This window comes from Tyto alba, unplaced genomic scaffold (genome assembly GCF_018691265.1).
Source record: "Tyto alba isolate M040663 unplaced genomic scaffold, T.alba_DEE_v4.0 Super-Scaffold_21, whole genome shotgun sequence".
Classification (NCBI taxonomy): Eukaryota; Metazoa; Chordata; class Aves; order Strigiformes; family Tytonidae; genus Tyto; species Tyto alba.
The window spans coordinates 1795027-1820535 of record NW_024881295.1 but is presented as its reverse complement, the minus strand read 5'-3'; the positions used below and the strand labels follow the sequence as shown (position 1 = coordinate 1820535).

The 25509-nt window shown below is 44.7% G+C and overlaps 1 protein-coding gene across 1 annotated transcript; it reads left to right on the top strand.

The window, feature by feature from the left end:
• The first annotated feature begins 220 nt into the window (after window positions 1-220).
• YBX3 (Y-box binding protein 3) lies at window positions 221-24914 on the top strand. Its single transcript, XM_042795387.1, has 9 exons — window positions 221-969; window positions 4773-4836; window positions 6559-6592; window positions 11559-11648; window positions 12351-12473; window positions 18720-18814; window positions 23010-23181; window positions 23818-23918; window positions 24365-24914. Exons 1-8 carry the CDS (start codon window positions 708-710, stop codon window positions 23881-23883), a joined length of 906 nt encoding a protein of 301 aa, XP_042651321.1. The 5' UTR covers window positions 221-707; the 3' UTR covers window positions 23884-23918; window positions 24365-24914.
• Window positions 24915-25509: the final 595 nt, after the last annotated feature.

The window sequence follows — 25509 nt, the reverse complement described above, 5'->3', positions numbered from 1 at the left end:
AAAAGGCGACAAGGAAAGAAACAGGAGCGACAACGCCCGGGCACACCCACCCGCCAACTCGCTCGTGTCTCCCACAACGCACCCACGCCCCCAAGCGCGCGCTCGCACACCCACGGAGCCTCAGCCTGCCCCCCCCCACCTCACCCCCCCCGCGCCGGCGCCCGCGCAGGCCGTGGGCGTGCAAAGCGCGGCGCGAGCGGCGCGGGACCGCTGTCCCACGCGCGGGTACGAACAGCTCGGGCTCTGCGGGCTCCCACGCACGTTTCTAGACGTACCCGCGGCTGCGCGTCCGTGCGCAGGGGCGCGCCCGCGTGCACCCGCAGACGCGGGACGCGCGGGGACGCGCGGCGCTCCGCTCCCCACCGCGCCCGCGGACGCGCGCACGGCCCACGCACGTACAAACAGCCCTGGGTACACGCGCGGCCACGGGATATACCCGCAGAGATGCGCACGCACAGGCGGCCGGAGCACATACGCCCACCCCATCCTCATGTCCTGTCGTGTCGTGTCGCGTCGCCCCACGCGCCCGGACGCCGCTCCTCCCGCTCCATGTCGGCGCGGCCCCTTTAAATGCTAATGAGGCGGCGCGAGTGCCGGCGCCGGCCCCCGCTGACTGTGTTAAAACTTCGGCGGGGCCATTTTGGGGGCAGTAAGACCCAGCGCGGCCCCAGGGGACACCCGCTGCTGCGCGCCCACCGCCCGCCACCATGAGTGAGGCGGCGGAGACCAGCACCGCCAGCCCGGCGCCCGCCAGCACCACCGCCACCGCCACCGCCACCGCCGCCGCTCCGGCCGCAGCCTCGGCGCTGCCGGCGCCCGCCGCCCCGGACGCCAAGCCCAAGAGCCCCGTCAGCGCTTCCGCGCCGGGCGCGGCTGGTGGGGAAGCGGCTGCCGGCGCCGCCGCACCCCCCCCGCCTCCTCCCGCCACCACCACAACCACCGTGGCCGAGACGGAGAAGAAAGTGCTGGGTGAGTGCCGGGCCCCGCGCCCGACTTCCCGGGGCACCTGCGGCGGGGGGGGGGGGACACACACACAGCACATGGCAGCCGCCCGGGGCCCAGCCGAGCTCCCCCCCCCCCACACTCCTCGCCGCCCCGTGGCTGTGAGTCAGGCTGCCCTCCTCCTCCTCCTCCTCCTCCTCCTCCTCCTCCTCCTCCTCCTCCTCCTCCTCCTCCTCTGGCCGAGCGGCGCCCGGCCGGGACGCCAGCTCGGGGTTGGGCCGGAGCACCTGTGTGCGGCGGCGGCGGCGGCGGCGTCCCCTGCCCCGCCCGGCCCCGGACAAACGGCCGCGGGCGGTTCTGCGGGGCCGGGCGGGGATCGCGAGCCAAGTGCAGCCATGTTGGCGGGGCTTCCCGGCACCTGCCGCCGGCCCCGGCCCCCGAGGGGCATCTCCGCTCGGAAAGGGGTGCCTGGGGAGCGCTGCGTGCCCCCCCTTTCATCCTAACGTCTTTGCGCTACCTTTCTGCCCGTGAAGAATAAATACTGCTTCAGCAATGCCTGTAGGTTCAGTGGGTGTTTTGTTGTTTCTTTGTTTTTTTAGTTTCTACTTTGTCAGTAAAAAGGTGAGCGAAATGCCAAGTTGCCATCTTTATGCTCAAGCCCAGTGCATAGCTAGTGTGCTGTTTTTTTTTTTTTCATTGTCATCAACCTGTTGAAAAGGACAAGACTTCAGTATCCAGTGGAAATAAGGACCTACTGTTTATAACTGTGTGATTTTAAGAGGTTAGCAAAGGCCAAGTTGAGGCTGACTACTAGTGCAGAGTCCTGAACTTCACTAAGGAAAGACAGCATTTTCTCTTCTGAAGGGAAAGACTGAGGTGTTACTGCAGCAGATAGAGGAACGAGGTAAAGGATTTCTCCAGAACTGAGGTAGGAAGGAATCTAGCAAAAGAGAAATTGGAGGTATGGTTTGCTTGATTTTTTTTTTTTCCCCCCCCACCCCACCCCGTTCTGTCATCCAATTTGTTAGTAATTGGTTAAGGCACAACCATATCTGCTGGTGTGTCTGACTGCTTCTTGCCTTAACGTGGCTTGTTTCACTACTGGTAGTGTTTTTACCTTCTCCACTTACTTCTGTTGATTGGGGAGGGGAGGAAATAATGAAGGCACAAGTGCCTTTCCTGGTCTAGCAGGAAAAAGACAATTACTGTGGTGATGGCTTTACGTGCTGGCCTTATTGCTAGGCCAGCAGGATTTGTAAGGAAGATGATCACTGTTAACACTTAATTGAAAATGGATGTATGTTCATGCCTCCCACAAGTGTCCCTACTAATGATTTTGTCATTATGTTCACTTAAGCCTCCTCTTACAAAGATCCCATTAGGTCTCATGCTTGCCCAGGGCATCCAGATGTACGAGTTCTAGGAATAAGGATGAAAGTTATTCAATCTTCTCTTCTCTCTTGGTCACTGGAAGCTTTGGCTTTCCTTGTTAAAAGTAGTGAAAAGGCTATTTTGTCATGGTTCAGAGTAGCTGGTCATTGTTTCCTCTGATAGCCTCAAAGTACAGCATCTTGTAGAAGTATGTGGGCTTTCACTTGCTAGTGGGATAGGTATCATCACACCAACTACCTTCTCTGACTTGTCAATAAAACTGGTTATGGTTTCTTCAGGCTTGCCCTCCTCCTTGGCTGATCTCCCTGCTGCGACAGCTCAAGCTTAATGGCTGCGCCACTGCCACATGCATGCTCAGTGTCATGCTGTTGTCTGAGGTTCTTCCCTCACCGTGGTAATGTTTAGGGGAGACTAGTGTGGGTAGGGAACGGTGTTTTCCTCAGTACACTGTCTTAGGAAACTCACCCGTGGTCACCGGCAGCTTGTGCAAAAGAAGCAGTGTTGCTCTGAAGCCGTGTGCGTGAATGTCCACTTAGCAGCAGCCAGCTGGCCATGGGGAGTCAGTTTTGACCACCTCTCCTTCCACTAGCTTTCTGACTTCTCTGAAGGTTTTCGTCAGGTTTCCTAGGCTTATTGCCCTCTTCCTAATCTGACTGAAATAGGCCAACAGATTTTTAGAGCTGTTTTGTGGGGGAGGGAAAAGAGGATGGCAAGGTGGTATTAGCCTTGTTTCCTAAAGCAGGCTAAAACCTGCGTGTGCCATGGGCACCTGTTGCTGTGCTTCCCCCATCCCCTCTTCCCCTGTTGACTTGTCTTAGTGCAGTGAGCTCTTGCATGTAGCTCGTGCCTCTGTGGCAGCAGGGTCTGTACCTAGTGATGTGCCTGTGGAACTAAACTTAAAAGCATAACTATAAATGTTGATGCTGAAGACTGTTGTTGTGACTGAATCAGTGCTAGGCAGTGAAACTGAAGGGGTTTATCACTGTAAATGAGAAGTCTTGGGAATGGGTACTGCACTAGGTAGAACCTTTTCCTCTAGTGACTGGCTCAGCCTTAACGTGGTTCTGCTTCTTCTAAATAAGAACATTTTCTCTTAAGAAAGTGTATTAAAGACGACCAAAACCTTCACGTCTAAAAGTGTATGAAAAATGACCTGTTACTGCTTTTAGTAATGTTAGTAATACTACAATGGACTGGTATCAGTAAACTTTCCTGCTTTAGCTCTGTATTTGGGGGAGGAGGAAGAGGTTGCTCTTTTTGTCTGTTGGGGGGGGCATACAAGAATGGCAAGACTGCATGAGACCAAAGATCTGTCTAGCTCTGTCATCTCCTCCTGGATGGTTAGAGAATAATGTAGGTGTAGAGCAGATGAAGGTGACAATTTGCAGTGTGGTGTTCTTGCTTCTAGCAGACTGGCTTGGACTTCTGAACTGGAGATTGTCTCTAGATTATTTTCCTTTTAATTGCCTCTTAGGTTCCTCCCATCTCCCCAAACATACATAAGGGTTTCAACAAGCCGTCCGTCACCTATAGGTGACCAGACCCTTTTCAAATAAGTACTAGGTAGATTGCTTAAATAGTTGTGGTCATGCTATGTAATAAGTAACATCTATTAAAGTCTAGAGCCCCAAAATCTCCCTTTCCTACAGGTTTGAAAAGTACAAGTTTGTGGTCTCCACCCTATTGCTGAGAGGGAAGGAGAGGTTGTACTACCTCCATGGCTGTTGAGTTCCTCCCACACGTTCCTATATGTTGGAGGAACAGGTTTCACCAGGTCCTATAAGACACTGCAGTATGGCTTCTGAGTAAGATGCTGCTTTGGTGTTGTGTGAGACGAGAGCTTGTCTTGATCCTGGAAGCCTTGGAACATAAAGTTGGCCAGTTCATAGCTGGTAAATCATAGAAGGTCTCTAGAAGTAGGAATATGAGAGGAATAACATCTTGTGGTGTCTTGTTTGTTTGGAGCGGTGTTGACAGTGCAAGAAAGAGCTTGTCCAAAATAAGGGTGTGCTGGCTCTCCACCTGAGAGTTGCATGGTGCTTGATACTGCTTCATTGGCCAGTTCTGGATTCCAAGGAAGAAAGGAAGGATAAGCCCGAGTGAAACGGGGGACTTCTAAATATCTTCCCTCAGCTGTGTTTCAAGTCTGGCTCCTAAGCTAAAGAAAACTGGTGAATGGCAGTTGGGATTTTCAGCTTCACTGCCCATTTCTGGGATAAGAAAATAAAAAAAGAGAAGGGATGGATGGCCAATTCTGAAAATAGAGTTGGACTTTATGCTACTGGGTTAGTGTAAACTGAAGTGGAGATGGAGATATACCTTGAGTGTTTAGGGAGCAGAATAGGTCTGGGTGTGACTTCATGTGCAAAATAAAGGTATTTTTGTAATGTTCTTGTATTTCCCTGTGTTTTAGAGTAACTTGAACTTTTTATTTCCAGCCACCAAAGTTCTTGGCACAGTCAAGTGGTTCAATGTCAGAAATGGATATGGCTTTATCAACAGGTATGTTTAAATTATGATAGTCATGTTTATACTGTACTGAGACTAATGGTACAGATAATATGCCCTGGGTTGGTAATTGCAGCAGAGACCTGAGGACCTGACTACAAGTTCATGGCATTGATAGCCAGATTTGGCCAGGCATTCAGTAGACTTGGATATAATTTCAGGGCTCTACCCACCCTCTTCCCACTCCTCCGTGGAAGGCTGTGTGTATGGGGAGAAAACAGAAAGGGTCAAACTCATTACCATTTGAGTCTGTTACTTGTTTCTCTTGTTAGTCACACTATACCTTTAATGAGCTGTATGTGCTTTCACTGACTGCTTGGCTTTTTTTAAAGGTGCAAGTAAGGTTGGAGGATGTTGAGAAATATCTTTGGATAAAAAGTCAAGTGTTAACCGATTGGTCAAAATACATATTCTAAATAAACATTAGGGTTCTCTGATACCATTTAACTGAAGATACTTCAGGCTTGAGTCCACAGAAATTTTTTCTCTGCGTCTTTCTTCTCTGAACACAAACAAACCTCTGAATGGCATCAGTAAGCCAAATAGCTATATGTGATTTTGATCACACTCCAACCTTAGGTGCACAAGACCCACTCTTCCAAATTACTACAGGAAACTGGCTTTTAATACTGGCATAGCTGTGGGGTTGAGGGGCTTAAAGGTCTTGGGTGCTTTATGAAAAACAAACCTCCTGTGTGGAGAATGCTTGTCTTGCAAAAGACATACCTGGCAAGTTACTTTGTCCTGCAAGTCCTTGAACTGTTACACAGCAGGTAGATTTGGGTAAGTTGGACAGTGTAGAAGGGGACCAAAGAGCCCCATTTCATGGATCTGAAGCCAGTTCTGCTACAGTATTAATATCAGTCTCTGGAGACTACTATCCAATGTTACGTAAGCTTAGAAGAAAAGCTTGAATTAGGAAGCACTCAAAGCTGTTCATAGCAGTTGATGTGAGAGTCTTCAGCTGGATATGGTGCAATAACTTGTTGGATTTCTTGCTAAACTGAAGTCTGCTATTACTTCAGTCCAGTACAACAAGTTTTGGGTTACTTATTATTTTCACAAACTCTTTGACCCAGCTGTTCCCCCTGCAGAGAAAGAATTGAGTGAACAGACAGCAGGGTCTAGGCTCTTTCTGGTGTGTGGGAACACGGAATCAAGGTCTCAGACCTGTGGTCATGTTCTGCATGTGGAAGCCTGAACTGGCTGCTCGATCCAGGCAACTTCAGGTTCATGTCTGGGCCCCTCTCTAATGGAGTCCCCTAACACCTCTTGTGCATGGTTGCTTTGAGTTTCACTGAAAGGAGAGCTCTACTAACAGCTGTGGCCAGTCCTGTTGATAGTCTTGCTTGACCTCTGGGATAACAGCTCAGGTTGCAGCCCCTGTGGAAGTGTTATTGGTGGGGGTGGGGGGAGTGGAATAGTGAAAGGCAAGCAGTCCAGTCATTAACTCTGCCCTATGTCAAAACAAAATACTGAATGTTTGCCAGGAGGCTACAGAGAACCCTTCTGAAGGGTGAGGAGGTCCTTCTGCTGTGAAGCATATGACCCTGGAAATTCAGAGCAAGGTCTTGGTAGCATAGATTTAGACAGAATGTATGGAATCCAGGGGATGTACTACAGGCTGGGGGAAAGAGGGTTTCACTTGTGAAGTCAGGGATTTCTATTTAAGGCTCTTAGTCTAAACTCTTATGGCTTCTCTCTTTCTTTTCACAGAAATGATACCAAAGAAGATGTCTTTGTTCATCAGGTAAGACAGCAGTAATTGTACTTAGAGATGTGCATGGTGATAGGTTTCTAGTGCAGCTTCCTGAAACAGCCACCCTACCTTGTCCTGGCTTTTCCTGAGAGTATTTACCACAAATACCTTCAATGGACATTATGTTGACGTTTTCAGGGAGAAATATTAGGGTGTGTTTTCCTTCTCTCTGGGGTTATAACTGAAGGAGTAGGTATTATAACCCTTCATGCTTTCTTTTGTCTGCTCTGATTTGAACACTAAAGGTTTTCGGGGGGGGGGGGGGGGCGGGTGGGTGTTGGTGTTTTTTTGTTGTTTGGTTGTCCCTCCCCTGGGGACATGACTCATGATTTATTAAATACCTTGCTACTTGTCTGCCCTTCCCCTCCATTTCTTCATGCTCCTGGTGTCTTGTGTTTCTTCCTACCCTCTTCGTTTGCAGATCTGTTGTCTGCCCTCCCTGGTATTGGGAGAGAAAGTGATTTAGTCTGGCTCTTGACCAGCCTGGGTTGCCATCAGCTGTTGCTGTGTGAGGCAGCTGCTCTTAGGAAGAAGAGGAAGGCTGTGTGCCAAGTGTACCCAGGCAGAGAGAGGTTGCCCAGCAGCTTGGCATTAGCTAACTTTCCTTGAACTGTCAGTAGGCTGTTCTAAGTTTATACTGTGACTCTCAGGTCGCAGGCAACTAATGGGAAGACAGAGGATGCTGTTTCCATGAAAAGTAAACTGATTAGTTGTCTTCAATCTAGTTTTGCATCATCTGAGACTTTTACTTCACCAGAAAGTGAAATACTGCTTCTGGAGCTTGTCCTGTATGAAATGTCTGCAGGCCCATGTGATACTTAAAAGCATGAACTTTCTGTGGGGTAAGCAGCAGTATTTTCATCAATCGTAACCAGGAGACTTGCACTCAGAGTTGGTAACAAAGAATGAGGGTATGTGCACATGTAGTTGTGTTAAATGTGCTGGTCAATGTTAAGAGTGAGTTCAGTTGTGTGGCTTTGTCATGACATAGCCTGCGATAATGGTTTCTCAGGGTCAAGGGGTGTAGACTCACTATCTGAAAATGGATGAAGCTGTAAGTGAATAAATCTAGTGCCTGTAATGAGTGAAGATGATGTTGGGAAGCGTGTGCAGTATGGGCTCCTGGTGGAGTTGGGAGCAAGAGCTTTCGCCGCGTGTACTGGTTTCTAATGGTCAGTCTCCTTCCCTAGTGAGAGTGTTGCTGTGTGTGTGCTGATACAGACGCTGCATCTGCGGCCTGATGAGAGTGTGTCCAGAGGAGGGTGGGGAGAGTTCCAGTAACAGAAACATGTTCCGGATAGGCAGCACTGTAAAACTACCTTGGAGACAAATGAGGTCTTGAGACCTGTGAGAAAAGATACTGGAAAATGGTGATTGTGCTGATGACAAATAACATGGATCAGTGTTACTCTGCTTGGGAAAGCTGCCTGCAGAGACCCAAACAGTGAAGGCCAACAGCAAGGTCGCTGATGCTGTCTGTGCTGTTTTGTCTCCTTCACCTGTGGAGGAGATTACATCTAGGTGAATAAAGTGGGGTGGGGCAAAAGAAACAAATTTATTTCCTATCTCTTGTGGCCGAAATCCTCTTGGAGCGAGCGTGGAGCAAAACTGGCTTGATGTTTCAGAAATACCACATCACATGCAAGCCTGCATCTGATTAACCGCCTTGGTGGGCTGTGCGTGGCAGAGTAGATGCTTCCAGTTTTGGCCTGGCTTGGCTGCAATCAGATGTTCCTCAGTTCTTCCGTCTTGAGCTGTTCCTGTATGTGAATGTGCTCCCTACCAGAGCCTGGAGCTTTCTGGCCAGAGCTTCTGCTGGGGGCCGCCCAGTAAGGGAGGCAAATCTCTGGCGTAAGCAAACATCCTGCTATGAGCTCCCTCTCCACCGTTAGTGCCAGTTCTGCCCCTCCTCCTCGCGCCCATCTCGGGAGGGGCTGGATTACATGCCTAATCCCTTCAGAATAAGGCTGACCTAGTTGAATAGATACAGCCTCCTCCCTGCCTCCCCTGCACCATCCTCAGTGGGGAGGGAACGGGCTGGTCTCGTGATTGGAATGGGGGTTAAAGCTCGGTGTCTAGCTATTGGATGCTATTTATAAACCTAGTACAGATTAAAATGCTTTTCTCTTTAGGGCATGCATGGCTTGCTTTGAATTAACCCTTTGTTTTGCCAGGGACCCAAGCGGTGTTTTGGAGAAGGGCAGTTCTTCACCTGCTTTGTCTCGCTTGCATCCTTGACTAGTTTGTTTGTGCAAGGTGCTGTCTAGGGTACCTCTGTCAGTTAGAGGTGGTCTGAGCAATAGAGGTTGGTCTGCCTTGTGGGGTGAAGTGTGTCTGAGGTGGGGAGGAGGGTGTTGCAGCTTAACACAATTAAAAGGGTCAGTAGGCAGAGAAGCCCAACTTAATTGGGCATAGTTTGAATCAACAAGGGGTGAGGAGGAGCTAATATCTTCTGTTGCACAGGTCTGTCTTTTTCTTTACTTCACTGGATTTTATGCATCATGGACAGTCTGGTGTATGTGCACCAGTAACTGCTGTAACAAACTTTGGCTATCGCTGTGACAATGCTGGATGTGTACATGATGTGGTGATATGAGGATAATGGAAAGAACTCTTCCAAGCAAAATACTGAACTAGCTCTGAAGACTGTTAAAGCTGTCTGTTCATCAGTGTCCCCTTGGGAAAGGAAAGGCTTTGCCTTAATTGTTAGTGCTGTCTATGTTAGCACAAAACATTTGCATTTTGAGTTGAAGAAGCTGGAGTTTGCAGGATGCTGGTGAACAGTGACAGGCAGAGTAGTGCTCTCTCTTCCCCTCTGGATATACAGAGTAAAAGTCTTTTCATCACGCTTAGAGTTTAGGCTTCTTAGAGGCTTATTTCACCAATGTTTACCTGCAGCTGAAGTAGTAGGTAGTAAAGCTGTGTAGTTTCTGCTCTGAACTCTAGGATTTACTCAAAATTGTTCCTAGTTGCCTGGTTATAAACAAACCCCAGGCTACTGTGTGGCAGCCTCTATTTCCTGTTGGCAGGTTATTTAGGTGCAAAGCTGAATTTTTGAAGTCTCTGTCCATAACGCTGGAACAGAACATGTGGAATCCTGTTGAATTTATCTTCTGTTACCCTTCTTGGAGGAGCTTCATTGTTCTTAAGTACACCCTCTGGTGAAAAGAAACCCAGTAGTTCTTTCTTCCTCTGCATTTACAAGGAAGGGGAAGGAGTTTGAAAACAGGTTGTTGACATCGCTGTCATATGCAGAGCACGTCTTGCAAGTTTCAGTCAGTTGTCTCAGTACAAGTGGTAGTGAAAGAACTAAACCCTTAATCTGCAGTGAAGGTAATTATTTTAGTAGTGGTATATAGCATTCATGGAAAATCTAGGACTTCCAGCTGATTTTAGAAACGGAGCAGTTACTCTTAACAGGTGAGCAGAAAGTGAACAAAGCTTTTGTCTCAACTGATGGGAGTCTCTGCTGGCTAAAGTAATTTCCAAAAGGATTCCTTTGAGCAGCTCATCTTCCTATATCAGAAGAAACCCTCTTGGGTTATTTTTGCTTTGGTAGCAATAATATGTACACTCTTGCATTTTTCCTTAAGCCATTCAGGGATACTGCAGGGTACAGGGAAAGTTGTGGCTAGATGTAGGGCTAAAAGGACATGCTGGCCTCTTGCCTGAAACACAAAGGGGACTGTGTTCAGCAGCAGTGAGAATTCTTTTCCTAAACTGGTCAAGCTCAACTTCAAACTGATTAGCCCAAAAATATTCCCACTGAAGAAAAGGTCTGCTGTTGACTGAATGAATATAGTTGCTACGCACAGGCAACAACTCAACTGATCTTCATTCTGCCTGTTTTTCTTCAACTGTGGACAGATATGACAACTGTCTCTTCTGCTTCTGCCCTGCATACCACTTCTTAAGCCAGATTTGTGCCCTGTTTTTCCATGTGTCCTTCTGTCTACTGAATCTATACCTGTCTCCTTCATGCTGACAAAAAATGCCTGAATCAGGAAACTTAAAGTGAATTGGTCTTTATTAATCTAAGAACTTCAGTAAAAAGTTGGCTGCTAGACTACCTTGTACAATGTGTGTGTGTTGGGTTTGTTTTGTTTTTTTTCTCCCCTCGCCTCTTTCAGTTTGTGAATCCCTTTACCTAATGCACAGGTAGTAGGCTTGTCTTTCTAGGATTCCATAAAAAGCAGTTAGAAATACTCCACAGAGTGAAAGGTGTTGGTAGTTGACAGGTTAAATATCGCTCCAGGAGGTTTGAGCATTCTGTGGGTCTGAGGAGGTTTTCAACTGGTTTTGATCTGAAGCTGTGTTAGTAGCATTTTGGAGTTTCCATCTAGGAGATAACTAAGACTGCGATTGTCTGTTCTGGTACTATTCCTGTGTTCTTTAGGGGCTTGCCTAATTTTTGAGGGGTTCCCTTGCAGCACTTAGGTAAAATGCTTGTTTATGTTACACCAGAGTTATAATAAGTAATTCTTCTCCAGTTCCTATGAATTGCCACGATACCTTAATGTCATCTACAAAAATGCTACTGGTCTTAAGTTCTCTGTAGGTGGTCTACATATCTCCTAATGACTGTGAAAGCATGGGTCACACTTGTTGCTGGATCTTCCTTGATACAGCTTGCAGATCACATGCTCAGTGTGAACTCTGTTCATAAAGAAATATGTAATGATCGGGATATTTAGTAGGTTTGACAGAGGGGATCCTGGAGCAACAGCTGATTAGCTCATAAGTACTGAGAAAGGAGCAAACCTTGACTGAGTATTGGAGGGCCTGTGGAATATGGGAGACATCTATGTATTTGAAATATCTTGGTGTGGCAACTGATGTGGTGTGTAGAGTTGAGATTGCAGCAGAAGAATACTGTCCTTCTCTCATCTACAGGGCTATGAGTGTACAAGTATACGTAAGGTAAAATAATATATTTTTCTGTGTCTTTTTTTTAAAGACAGCAATAAAGAAAAACAACCCACGGAAATACCTGCGCAGTGTTGGTGATGGAGAGACTGTAGAATTTGATGTGGTCGAGGGAGAGAAGGTGAGAGATTATAGAGATTTAGGGGTGCTGTCCAACAGAGTTAACATCACTCAAGTGGGGAGTAACACAGAACCTTAGCTGTGTATCTGGTGGTTTTGCCTAATGTGTTAATCCCTGGTGTGGGTGGCATTCATGTAGCTTTTCTGTGGAAGATCTGTTTGTTTTTTTGTTTTGTTTTTTTTTCTTTTTAAAGGCTTCATTAAGAAGTATTTCTAGATATGTATCAAAACTCAAACTACATCTTAGTGCTTCTAGAATCTGTAATTTTTACTTGATGGAGCATCTGAAACTTGTAGCCTGCCCAATAATCATTAACTGAGGCATATACTGCCCTGAAGAATTTGTCTTGGAGTCTGATAGCTTAATAACTGTAAGAACTTTCAGGTTCTTTGCCCTTCTACTTTCTCAAACATTATTTTGAGTTTTCTGAGCTTTTTTGAATGATTCCTTTTTTTTTTTTGTCTTTAATCAGTTACTTTGTACATTTTCCTCTGAGCTAATCCTGGTTGATAGGGTCTTACTATGATAACTTTTGGTTATGGGGTTGACAGTAAAAACACCTGGTTTTGCAGTGTGTGGGAGGAAGGAGTTATCTGTATCTTGGAACTGATGCAAAAAAGCCTCTTTGGTGTTTCGTCTTCCCCCTGTAGCTGGTTATTCTTTTCTCACACCACCCTGGTTTGCTTCCTTTTGGCCTTTTAGGGTGCAGAAGCAGCTAATGTCACTGGTCCAGATGGAGTCCCAGTAGAAGGCAGCCGCTATGCTGCAGACCGGCGCCGCTATCGACGTGGTTATTTTGGCCGACGCCGTGGACCACCTCGAAGTGTAAGTTTAATTTCTTTAATGATGGTCATCGTTCCTCTTCAGCAGTCTTCTGATCCTCTCGTGAAGGGGAACTACAAGTTCAGCACTGGCACATAGTAAGCTGTCAATGCTTAACTAAGTTGTGAGTGTTCTTCAGTAATCTGGGTTCCTCCAGCACATTGTTGATGATGATACCAATTTATTTTTATTAATTGGTGTCCTGTAGGCCCTCTGTAACTCGGAAGGGTTACTTGGAAAATGAGATTTGTTTAGAAGTTAGTCACTTTTGCATAGCATGGTAGTAGTTTGACCAGCTGGTTGAAACTTCCATGTATCATCCCGTCATAGGCCTCTACTTACAGCACTTCATTGTAAAGTTAATGCGTTCTTTTCTTTAAACTAGCTATGCACTGCTGTTCATAACATCTTCTTCCCTGCATGTTTTTGCAGAGGGAGAAGTAAGTATGAGGTACCTGACTGTAGTTCTATCAGTTACTACTCCCATCCACATTGTGCTTGAGCTAAATCGGTGTCTGAAACAATCCAACAAATTGGAACATCCTCCAGGCTTGATTAACTTTTCTTTAATAGTTGAGTCTGTGACCATCACTTGCAGAAATGTGTGAGCGATCCAGGAGGAGAGCCCTGGTGGAAGGCTCTGCCCAAACAACATAACCCTTCTCATTTGCTCTACAGAGTTGACAGCATGGGGGCAAACAGAACAAGCATTGTCAAATCCCTCCTTAAAGCCTAGCTGTTTATATTAGCTGTCATGAGGTGTTTTCTTTAATCCTGCTGTATGCCACTGAGCCTTAAATACATGAATGGTGTTCTTTCCGAGTCCCTTGAAGACAGCTAGAAGTTGGTGCTGGTAACTGATGGCTTATTACTGAGTACGTTTTTGTGGTGATATTGTTTGCAGCTTCAGCTTTCATGCCAAGTGGCAGAGAACGGGGATACTTGGTTTTGTTCAGCTTTTTGATGTTTCCAGTCTTATCTGTTAGCTCATCAACCACCTACATTCCAGTATTGATTCAGTTTCCTTTTGCTCTTCTGAGATTAAAATCCCCCTCAACTGTCTTTATTGGGAGTGAATGCTTTAGTTTGTGGTATTGGTCTTGTCTTGGAGCTGCTTCAGATTTTAAATGAGCAGACATATCAAGGCTTAGACAACCCTCTGTACTGCTGAGTACAGAAAGCAGCTGTTTCTTTCTGCCTGAAGAGTGATAATGTGAGACCCAACTGCGGTGTGGGGTACATTCAAGTCTCAGAGTACTCATGCTGGGACATTTTCTCTTGATGTCTAATGCAGACTCATGCAGCTAAAAATCTGGCTTGCATGTGACCCTAACACACTTGGATCCTAGTACTTGAAGATGTACACAAGGGGAATAAATCACACTGTTTTCCTCTGGCTTGCTTATACCTGAGTCCCCAGACTGATTTGATGTAGGTACCAGACCTTAGCTGTTGTGTGACTAGTGCCTGATGTCCTCTGAAGTCATCTCTCATTTCATAACCTAAAACATCCTGCACTTTCTCTGGGATCATTGACCCGGGAAGAATTACAGCCTTCAAAACTTGCAAGTGATGATTTACAACGGGACACTAACCTGCGTGTTCGCTGTTTTCCATGTTTCATTAGGTTGTTTGGTCCTTTAGCTTGTTGAGTATCCTTTGAATGTCAGGCCTGCCCATCAATGCATTGGCTTCTCTGGATTTGGTATCATCTGTTAAAATTAAGAGTAAAGTCTGTTTCATTCAAGGATGATGAAGATGTTGTAGTATTAGTCCCTTAGCATGCTACTCTGACAGATAAAAAGGTAAGTTCCGTGACTGCTGTGACCTTTCAAAGATGATACTGGCTAGGCAGTGATATTGGCCAGCACCTTCAGCACTCTCAGATGTATCCTGTGTAGTTTCATAGACTTGTATGTGTGGGACTTGTCTAAGTGATACTTCTTTTTCATGTTTGAGCTCAGTCAGGAGTTCCTTGTCCAGCGAAAGTTGACATTCTACTATGCCCGCTCAACTTCCTGCATATTGCACTGGACCTTTCTTGTGTTCTGAGCTGCCTTGATGTGTGATCAATTCTGCTGGGCCTTCTTACCCACTCACTTATTAGTTGCCTGAACAAGTCAAAGCTGCACTTTAAGGAAATCTTTGCAGGGGCTGCAAAGGGTTGTGTGAGGACTGTCCCTGAAGTTGTCCTAGTGTAGGTGAGTGAAACCACTCAAACTTGTTCAAATGTTGTCATGCCATGCGTGTGTCCTTTTATGGATCGATTAAGACTAGAATTAAATCCTCATTTGAAGCTATCAGTATTTCCTTTTGTAGGTTTTTCACTGGCATCAGTTAACACATTCTTCGCATTGGAACTGCCTGTCTACTGCATCTAGAAAGATGCTTCTTCCTAATATCCTTTTCCTCCTTCCCCTCCCATTCCCATGTGTGTAAAGGGGGAAGAAAAATTGCAAGGTGTAGGAGCCATAGCAATATGCATACACTATTCTGTATGGTCCCATTAACAGGTTGTGCCACTCTACTTGAGGAAGTGTTTTTGGTTAACTGTCCTGCAGGATATTTCTGAGACTAGTTTGAGGTGCTGATGGTATGGCACTTGGGCTGTGTTTGTTGAAAGGATATTTACTCAGCTGCAGGCAACTCTTGCTGCACACCTGAAAGGAAAAGTCTTGCTGTACCCAGGCCGGCTGTGCTTAAAGATGTACTAGGCTGCAGAGGTTAAAGATTATCCCAGAGCTCAGCAGAACATGTCATCAATCTGTACTTAGTGAAAAAAAATTGTTTAATTTGTTGAGATGACTTCTGATGTGGTGGCCTTCTAGGTTTCAAGAACTTCTAATTGATGTGTGTTAGCAACTCCAGTCCAATCTTGCTGTGCAGCAAGAGTTAATTTATCCTTGCTTACTGGCATGGTTTTAGGCAAACTAAAGCTTACCCTTTGTTTGCCAGTCTAGCTCAAATGTGCCTGTATTCTGTATGTAACTTGGGTCTGGTTTTGAACACATTGTGTGAATTTCTCATGTGAAGGGAACCTTGAGGAATCTGAGGTATTTAGCCAACTCCAGTGGAACTGTATCTGGATTGCATGAAGAGTTCTGTGGAAAGTAGATGTAGTTGTTCCTATCAGAAATTTCTTAATTGTATCTGCCAGAGAAAAGCATCTGTGCTGTTAACTAAACTGTGACAACACAGACATGGCATGGAGCTGTAGTCAGGATGCTAGAACAGACAATGAATCATGGAATAACCTTGAGCACTGATGATGTCCTCATGTGCATATAGTGTGCATTACTAATAGAAGAAGCCTCTGTACAAGTGAGTTGGAAAATAAGCGAAATACTTTAAAAGTTGTTCTGTAAGATAGCACTATTTCTTGTAGAGAGGAGACCTGAAAAAGTGAATAGTTTAAAAAAAAAAAAAAAAGGCAAGCTAGAGACTGATCTGAAGAGGTGTAAGAAGAAATTAAGGGAAGCAGATGGATAAAAAACTCATTGCAGTTACAGTTAATGCTTACAAAACTTTTCTTTGGGGGACAGCAATAAAACTTTGTACTTTTTACGGTTAGAGAAATCTGTGATGTCTTCATGGGGAGTCACAGCCTGCCTGCCTATTTTGGCCCTCTTCAGAGGAACATGTAGAATACAGCAGGCCAGCTTTATTAATTTGTCCTTTAGGGTGACCTAATGTTTTGGTAGAAGGTATTATACTGAGTTGGAAGGTTCCTGTGGAGGAGATTGAGAGAACATGATATTGTGTGTGCTAGACATGGCACGGTGCTTTCAAGAGTAGAAATAAAACTTTCCTAATAAATTAATACACTTACTATTGGTATAGTAAAACAAGACCTCAAAGCTCAGGTTCTGTCTTCTGGTTAAATTGCATCTGTTTCAGTGACTTCTGACGGCGTAACTGTTTTATTCTGGAGCTATACTTCACTTCTGGCCAGTAGACCTAGGCCAATTGACAATGATACTAATGTAATGTGTTAATTGAATTTTTGTGATACTACAGAAGATGCGGGGACTAAGCAATTTAGTTGCTTTGCTGCTCTGTTTTCAACTGATTGTTTAAGCCAAACCTTTTTAAAATACTGACAAAGCAACATTCAGTTCAAGATGAATAGGAAAATGGTTGAGTTGTTTTTTAGTAGTGCTTCGTAAGGTTTAGTCATTCTTCCCGTCACTACAGAAGATGGAGTCTTTTATCTGAGATTCCAGTGTGGCCCTCTGTAGAGAGGAGTGGACTTGGGCTGTGCTATTAAAAACATTTAGAATTTCAATACTGCCTCTTAAAGAGCTGTGAACGTGATGCTGGTTGTCAAGTGCTATAGGAGAGCTTTGGCTGATGAAAAATACTGTGTGCCCCTCCCTACTGTTAGGTTGGTTGATCCTTTGTTAGCTTCTGACACATTTGTCTCTCTGACGAGACCTACTAGGCCTCAGTGGTTCCGTATTTCTGGCACTGCACTGCTAGAACTGAGCACTGATTCTGTGTGTGCTTGCTCAAGTCCTAGGGGAGAGAAATGGCAGAAACGTGGTACGCGTTCAGGATTGGTTTAGTTCTGTGTCCTCTTGTCCATTCTCATCTTGCTGCTCTCATATGTTTCTGTGCTTTGCCAGTCCTCACATGAGGAAGCGAGTGAGGGCAGGAGCAGCGTTATGTCCTTGCTTCTCAAAAGGCAAATCCCAAGACCTCTGAATCGCTATTTCCACACACAATACTGGCGGTGCTATTTCTCACCTTACTGACCGAGACACTTCTGGCCACCTGTCACAGGTCTAAAACTGTAAAGTTATGTAGTACAAAGCATCTTGATATGAACAGGACAGACTGGTACTGCAAAGTAGATTAGTAAAATGTTGTTGTAAAGTAGGAATTGTCATTTTCATTTTGATTTCTGAGTCTCTTGAGTACTTCTCATACACTATCAGATGCTACCTATTATTACTGTCCATTTAGTCACTGGAAGTTCCTTTTGATACTTAGTTTCATATCAGTTTTATACATGAGACAACATAATGGATAATGTTATTTATCATGGTGGCTTTGTAACTGAATTCTGATTTCTCTCTACTCATCTCAGCAGCTGACACTGTCATATTGTTAAGAATAGATGGTATAGCTATTTCTAGGTACAGCATGCAAAATATTCCAGTTGCCTTGAGGCTGTGTCTCTGCTTTTTGAAAACTTCAAAAGCTACAAAGAATGCTTTTTATTTCCCCAAGTTTTCTAGTTACAAACTACAGCACTCCAGCCTTTTAAAATGCTAATCATCACGTTATATTAGCTAAGGGAAAGTTCGCTGCCCATGTAGTTACCTGAGATTGCCAGTTAAAATATGATGGTTGTGGTCAAAATAGTTGTGTGGAATTGGAAGGAGACCTATCAAACTTCGTATAGACTACTCAAGGCTGTCAGGAAGCAATAACTTTTGTTTCTTGCTGGATCAAATCCAGAAGATCTGGAAACAGAAGTTCATCTCTTATTAAATCCTTTATTTTAAAGGGAAGAAAAATAGTGTAATGGGAATAGTTAATAATGTAACTTTTTATAAAACAAACATTGATGGCTGGCATTTAAAAAACCAAAACAAATAAGCAACAAACTAGAAAAAACAAACTGAAATACAGCTTTATCAGTTAACAACTAAAGGGGAAAGATAACCACTGCATCTCTGAAAGGCTGAAAATGTTGAGTGTGTAGAAGAGTATTTGACATGTAGTACGGTTTTTCTATCTTTAAATTTCTTGATGTTTTGGTGAGAGTTCTCTGTGGAATGGGGTTTGTGTAGAAAGAAAAGAAGCCAGAAGTGGTCTCTGGCAAGCTTGTGTGATGTCTTTCAGTTAGCTTTCCAAATTCAGAAGTGTCCTGATCAATAGCTGCCTCTCTATAACACGTTTAACCCTTAAAATGCATTGTCATGTCTTGAAAAGCACTTACATGTGCATTGGAGAGAACTGTCAGGTTCTCTGCCTTTCTTGGAAGACAGGGAGGAGGCATCATCAAGTAGCTGCTTAGTCTGTTACTGTGAGGAACAGGGGCAGTGTTATTTGCTCTTGTTCGGTCCTACTCTTATCTTTGCCCACGTTAAACTCTTGTGTATCTGCTTCTTGTTAGCCTATGTGCTGGTGGTTTTGTACTGATACACTGTTTTTGAACTTGTGTTCAGATCATTGGGCTTGATAGTTAATACACTGCCTGTGAAATAAGGTAACACTTCATCTGTTTTCTTTTGGTTGTAGGGTGGCGAGGGAGAAATCAAGGATGGGGTGACAGAAGGAGGTCAACTTCATCAACAAGTCAATAGGAATCCTACATATCGTCCCCGCTATCGCAGGTTTGTACTGCTTCCTTCGCTTATCGTTAAATTCAGGTGCTTTTGTGATCTATACAGGCTTCATTAAGAGTAGGAAGCTGTACTCCCTGGCATTAATGTGTTTGCAAATGGTAGGGACCATGAGAGGCGTTTTAATTACAAGGAGAAAGGTGAGCTATAGGAATAAGGAAGTAACTGTAAAATTTGTTTAATATGTTTATGTATTACTCAGGAATAGCTCAAGGAGTGAAGAATTCTTTGTATCCTGTTACTTCTCACAATTGAGTAACATACTGAAGTGAGTTGTAGCATCTGTGTCTCCCCAGCTGAACTCTTATGCTTTTCTGGACAAGTAAAGAATCAAAATCCCACTTGATTGGGACAGCTAGGCCCACCATCTGCCAGGGCAGGGTGTGCTTTACAACTTTTCTTGTGGACTCCAGATAGTAGTTTGCAGTTCAGCACTGGACTGGTAGCTTGTGCACATCCAGCTTAGTCCTGCATGTCACGTAGGCTTGGTTTTATGCACTAGTGCTACCCGTGGGTACTGAGCAGTAGGTTTTCCTCTGTAAAAGCAGATGCTGTGTCCTCTCTCTTCCAGGCCGTTAGATTGTATGGTAGCAATATAGTTGCCTTGTAGTATCCTGTGCTAGTGGAGGGTATTGCTGTCAGCCAAGGTGGAAATTCTAGGTTCCTTGTGGGCTCCTAAAGGAAAGGGTTACAAAATAGGATTATTAGTTACTCTTGCTAGAACTTTTGGAGAAGGGAGTTGCTAGAGAGACTGGAGAGCTTCCAGAGTAAGATAAAAATCATCCAAATGATTGAAGGGGGAAAAAAAAATAATCTGTGAAGAGTGGAAGTGACTGATGGCTCTGAGACTGGGAGAAGAGACAAATGAAGAGAGATTATAGACGTCTGCAGAATGCATAGCATGAAAAGGATGGATTAAATTTTTTCTTTCTTCTGTTAAAAGAATACACTGAGGAGGCTTCAAATAAAGGAAGTGGGAGACATGGTGAAAAGCAAAGGGAGGTTCATAGAACCATAGGACAGCCGAGGTTGGAAGGGACCTCAAAAAAAAAAAAAATCATCTAGCTGAACCTCTTGTGGGAAAGGGAGCCTAGATGAGACTATCTAGCACCCTGTCCAATCGCATCCTGAAGCCCTCAGTGATGGTGACTGCCACATTCCTGGAGAGGCTGTTCCAGCAAGTGATTGTTGTCACTGTAAATCTTTTATCAAGACAAAACCTCTCATAGTGCAACTTGTACCTGTTGTCCATTGTGTTCTCAGTGTGGCTCCTTGTGAAGAGAAGGCCTCTGTCCTCTTTGTAGATGCCCTTTAAGTACTGGAATACTGTGATGAATTCCCCCCTAAGCCTTCTCTTCTCCAGAGAGAAAAGACCCGACTCCCTCAGTCTTCTCTCACAGAGCAGTTCCTCCAGCCCTTTGATCACCTGGGCCCTTCTTTAGGCCATAGCTAGTCTGTCTGTTCCTTTTTGAATTGTGGGGACCAGAACTGGACACAGTACTCCAGGTGTGGCCTGATAAGCGCCGGGTAGAGTGGGATGTTCACCTTTCTGTCTGCTGCTAATGCCTCTGTGGATGCAGCCCAGCGTCTGTTTTGCCTCTGCTGTGCTGGTGCACTGCTGACTCGCGTTCAGCTTGCTGACTCGGGTTGTTACGCATACAGCAGGTCGCTGGAGCTTTTTGCCACGGGATGTTGGCAATGTTAAAAGCTTGCACGAGCACGGAGGAGACTGGTCTAATGACTAGAAGAGAACACCATTGTGTTATCTCTAAATAGGCAAGCTCTGTCTGGATCTGGAAATACCGGTGTGGAAACCAATTGGAAACTGGGAGGCTATTTGGGAAGTAGGCTTCCTTGTCCTTATTTTTCCCTAGGGATCCATAAAACTGGGAAAAATGGACACTTGAAGACCTAGTGGGCCATTCTTAGTAAAGATCCCATGGAGTTAACATAAACATTGATGCTTTCCAGGGAGATACGTGGAGTAATTTGCTGCGTTACCTGTGTTAGTCATACCTTAAATTGGCCAGTGCAGGATTGTTTTCTTAATTTTCCAGCCTTAGTTCTGACATGACCACTACAGCTTCCAGCCTCTACACTGAGGGAACAATTCCATAGCTGAGGAATTTAGTGCAGTTAAAAATATCAGTGTGAAATAGTCAGCCTCTGGCTGTCATATCTTTTGAGATGTTGCATCACTTTTTTTTTTTTAATTGAATTCCTTTGAGTGGAAAAGCTTATTCAGATACCTGGCTTCTTGTGACTTGTTTTATCTTGGAGAATGAGTGACAAATTAAATAAACACTAGATTACTTTCACTGGTGTTCTGTATAAATCATTGTGATGTGGTGTTCCCTCCCCAACATTCTTCTCTCTAAATTGGAGAGAGACGGATTTGATGGGTGGACTGTTTGGTGGATGAGGAATTGCTTGGATGGTCACATCCAGAGGGTAGTGGTCAACGATTCAATGTCCAGATGAAGATTAGTGATGAGTGGTGTCCCTCGGGGGTTCGTACTGGGACCAGTAGTATGTGATATCTTCATCAATGACATAAACAGTGGGATTGAGTGCACCCTCGGCAAGTTTGCAGACTGAGTGGTGCAGCTGACAGCCTTAGGGACAGGATGCTGTAACTATTCTATGATTCTATGGTTCTGCTTTCAAGGAGCTGATTAGTATTAGTGTGCCACTTCCTCCTCTTCATCTTGTCCTTGTCTTCCTATCAACTATTTTAAGAAGTCAAGTTCCAACACTGCGTTGAAAGATGAACTGTGAAATGGATGTAATCCCCATTATTTCATATGCATGCTTGTTAAAAACAAACAGCAAGAGGTAAATAATGGTGCAAGAGCAACAAGAATCTGAACTTCATAGGAATAACAATCTTGTCCTTAATTATAATGACTACCTGTTCCATGCAAAATGGATTCATCTTGCTGGATGCTACATCTAGAACCACAAGCCCTCTACCTTTACTCTGAGCTTTTCTATCTGTGAATGTTTGTGTTAAGGTTGGCTCTCTTATCTAGGATTGTGGGAAATGGAGTAATATTGATGCTGCTGCTTGTAGGGATCTGAGCTGAATAAATTTTATTCCTCAAAGTATTCATTAGCATTGTGCAGTGAGGAACAGCACCACACCAAGTACAATGAGGCACCTGAGCTTTTGTGTGTGGTGGGTGAATCACAAGCTGGATAATTTGCCCATGGCTAATGGGATTTTATGCATTTCCGATGCATTTTTCCCTGTAGGAGGTATGATATATTCTATAGGAGTGTGGAATGCTTCTGTTTGAGTTAACAGGTAGGTATTGCTTGCACTTACATGGACTAGATCTGGTGATACTAGTGCCTTTGTTAGATTCCTTTGGAAAACCTAATTTGACTTTTGGGATTAGATAGCTGTGGATTAGCTAAAACAGCTAACAGGAACTAGGTAGTAGGCAGTGACTTTGTAATCACTTTCAGCTGTGTGGTGACAGTTTATAAGCATACCTTGTACTGGAAATGGAATGAAATGCTCTGGCATACTTCAGGAACAGGGACTTGGTAGCTTAGTGTTAATGAGGTCCAGCTGGCCTGACCAAGATACATGCTATGATTTCTTACATGGTGTCCTGGGTTTGAGTGGTAGGGGGTTGGGTAGCAGGGGAGGGGGCTACAGCAGCGACCCCCTGTGAGAAGCTTCTCTAAGCTCCCCTGACTCCAAGTTGCACCTGCCTCTGCACCAAGACCAATCAGCTGCCCCTCTGGTCAGGAGGAGGAACAGAAGGCAAAGAGCAAAGATTGGGGAATGGTTTAGAGGTGAAAGATTCCCAGGGTTGGCACCATTAATTGTGCATAGGGCCGGGCTGGTGTATAGCTATGCCAAGGTGAACTTAGCAGCATCAGCCTGTAAGGGCACTATTGGCTTGTTTCTTCTAGCCAGCAATTCACATGAGCTAGCTATGTCTTTGTGGTTGGGTAGACAGTAGAACGTGCTGATGTATCTTCAGGAGTGAAGATCCCAGGTTGCTTGTCTTTCCCTTCCAGCTACATGCCACCCAAAGGGACGATTTGCTGGCATTCAAAATTGTTAAAGATGGTACTTGGTTAGAGGTTCTTGCTGGGCTAAAAGTATGGTAGTTTAACCGTCTCAGGCTTCTCGTATTTAGTATATATTTCTCCCCCCCCGCCCCTTTAGAGGGCCCCCACGTCCACGCCCTGCCCCGGTGGCTGGAGAGACTGAAAACAAAGAGAACCACCATGATGCCAGCGCTATGAGCCAGCAGCCCCTTCGCCGTGGGTACAGGCGTCCATACAACTACAGGCGTCGACCTCGTCCGCCTAACGCTCCAGCTCAGGACGGGAAAGAGGTAAGCCCACTCCTGGCAGAACACGGCAGAGACTGACTTTCGATGGGGTGAATGTTGAAGGCCTGTTCTGTGGGAGCATTAATGGGTGTGGTGGTGGTGTGCTGGAGGAGCCTGATGGCCAAGTCCAGAGTGCTGGTGGCTGAAGGTGGCTGGTTTCGTTGCCTGTTCCTTGTGACCTTCTCTGAGAAGGAGCTGCTTATCTTCAGCGGAACCAGCTGTGGGATAGGGATTGCTTCTGGTTAGTTTTTAATTGGGGTCAGACTGTAACAAATATTTCTGAAGTGGAGAGAAACAGTTGTGTATTCCAGCTTCCTCAGACCTTCAGTCTGTATGTAGTAGAAGAGATGGATTTGAAAGCTCCAGATCCATCTCCTGAACTGCTCAAACCAGATGATTTCAGGGAACTGTTTGCAAACACAGATTTTACCTTCATGAGGAAAGACTTTCTCTTTCTACATCTACTTGAGGTGGTCCCCTGACAGAATCTGTTGTGTAATTTCCTATAGTTGATATTTTTTTCTGAGGATTTGTCTTCCTTGATTATTTTCAAACCTGGGTTATGCTGTTCCTATCACAGAACAGAGGAAGGGTCTGGAGGTCAGTCTTTGCCTATAATAAAGGTTTATTGTGTCTCAGACAAAGGTGACTGAAACACCTGCTGAAAATCCTGCTCCAGTGACAGAGCAGAGTGGTGCTGAGTAATGTCCAGCTCCCCAGGCACCTTTACCACCGCTCAGGTAAGGAATACAGATAGTTCCTGTTCTCCAACTAAAGCACCATTGTGTATGCTTCTAGGGCTTGGACTCTGGGCACATCTCCTTAGGTATGGCTAGGTATTTGTCATAACTTCTGAGGGTGCTGTATAGGCAAACCCAGAACAGTCAGCTGCATTTCTCTCATTTCCCTCCTCTGCCCTTGTGTCTGTATTTGTCACAAAGTAAACTTTGCTTTATAATTCTGATTTTTTTCAGGAAGATCTGTCTGGTCTATATAGCAGTAGCATCTGCTGATGCAGATAATGCTTTCCTTTAGGAAGATACTGTGCTCTCAGCTTATGGAGAAGATAAGCCAGTCGTGCTTATCCTGTCTGTTGTTATAACAACTGCCTCTGAACCTGACAACTCAGCTTTTCAATGGGAAAATGAAACTTAAAAGGCATTGTTTTAATTTGGCTCTTCAACAGGTGTCCTACAATACGACTTAAAAGTAACACCAAAGAAACACACAAGCAATAAATTGTCAACAGTGATGACTAAAGCAAAGATTTGACACATCGGAACTTGAAAAAAAAAATTTACCAGCAGCTGAGATCCAGGGAACGCCTGCAAGATAGATGCATGAAGAGAGAAAGAGAGCGAGATTCAGAAAGAGCAACCTCCCCAGTTTCAACAGCAACTGTGGGGTTTTTGATTTTTTTTTTTTTTTTTTTTTTTTTTTCCCTAGAATTTCACTGTTTCGCTAGTATTGAATTTTTCATTTTTTCTTTTGGTATCAAACTGAAAAGGGAGAAAACCCAACCAAAGAACTGAAATTGAAATCAGATGCTTTTTTTATTGGATGCTGGTGCTAAACCTCCCAGGTGTGATGAGTTTTTTTTTTTTTCTGTGCCAGTCCTGTTCACTGCAGGATACGGGGAGGAGAAACTTCCGCTTTCCTTGGTAAGGTCTATTTGCAACTGTGCAGCATGGGTGACGTTCCTCACAAATAAAAGTGATTTCAACTACCAAAAAAAATCCATTTCAGTATGCTTGTTCATGTTTACCTTTAAAATAATTATTTTAATCTTGCTGCTTCAGCATTTATATGTGAAAATGAGAGCTTCCCCTTAAAGTCTGTGATATATGTTGTCTAAAACCATGCTGGCTGATACATGTTGAAGGACATGGCTAGGTGAGGTGAACCTACTTGCATCCAAAACAGCTTCTGCAAAGAAATTACACAATAAGCTATAACTTACATTGTCTTCTCTGCCCTTCTGGCTCAAATGGTGTTAGTGGTTGGGTTTCTCCATCTTGTGGCAGGAGTTTGGGGGATCTGGAGGGGGTTATTGAGATATTATTTTCCCCATCTCTTTTGCTAGGCTTTTATGTTCTGTAAAACAATAGAATCTAAGCTTTGAGTCTCCTGCTCAAAAAGACAAAGTGGGCTTAGTAACTGCCACTTTATTCAAGCTTCTGTTCCAAATAATGGCAGTATGTTCCAGGTTTCCTTATTTGAAACCAGTAAAATCTCTGTACCTGTGCTATCCTGTGCTAATGAGCAAAGTACTCAGCTGTCTTAGAAAAACACATACGTTACCAATGTTTCTCCCTAAGACTTGGATGTCTT

What these genes read in the sequence shown, in the direction of transcription:
- YBX3 (XM_042795387.1), top strand. Translation starts at nt 708, where the DNA reads ATGAGTGAGGCGGCGGAGACCAGCACCGCCAGCCCGGCGCCCGCCAGC. An exon ending in GGATATGGCTTTATCAACAG is followed by an intron (nt 4,837 to 6,558) that starts GTATGTTTAAAT and finishes TTCTTTTCACAG; the next exon opens with AAATGATACCAAAGAAGATG. An exon ending in GCCGTGGACCACCTCGAAGT is followed by an intron (nt 12,474 to 18,719) that starts GTAAGTTTAATT and finishes TTTTGGTTGTAG; the next exon opens with GGTGGCGAGGGAGAAATCAA.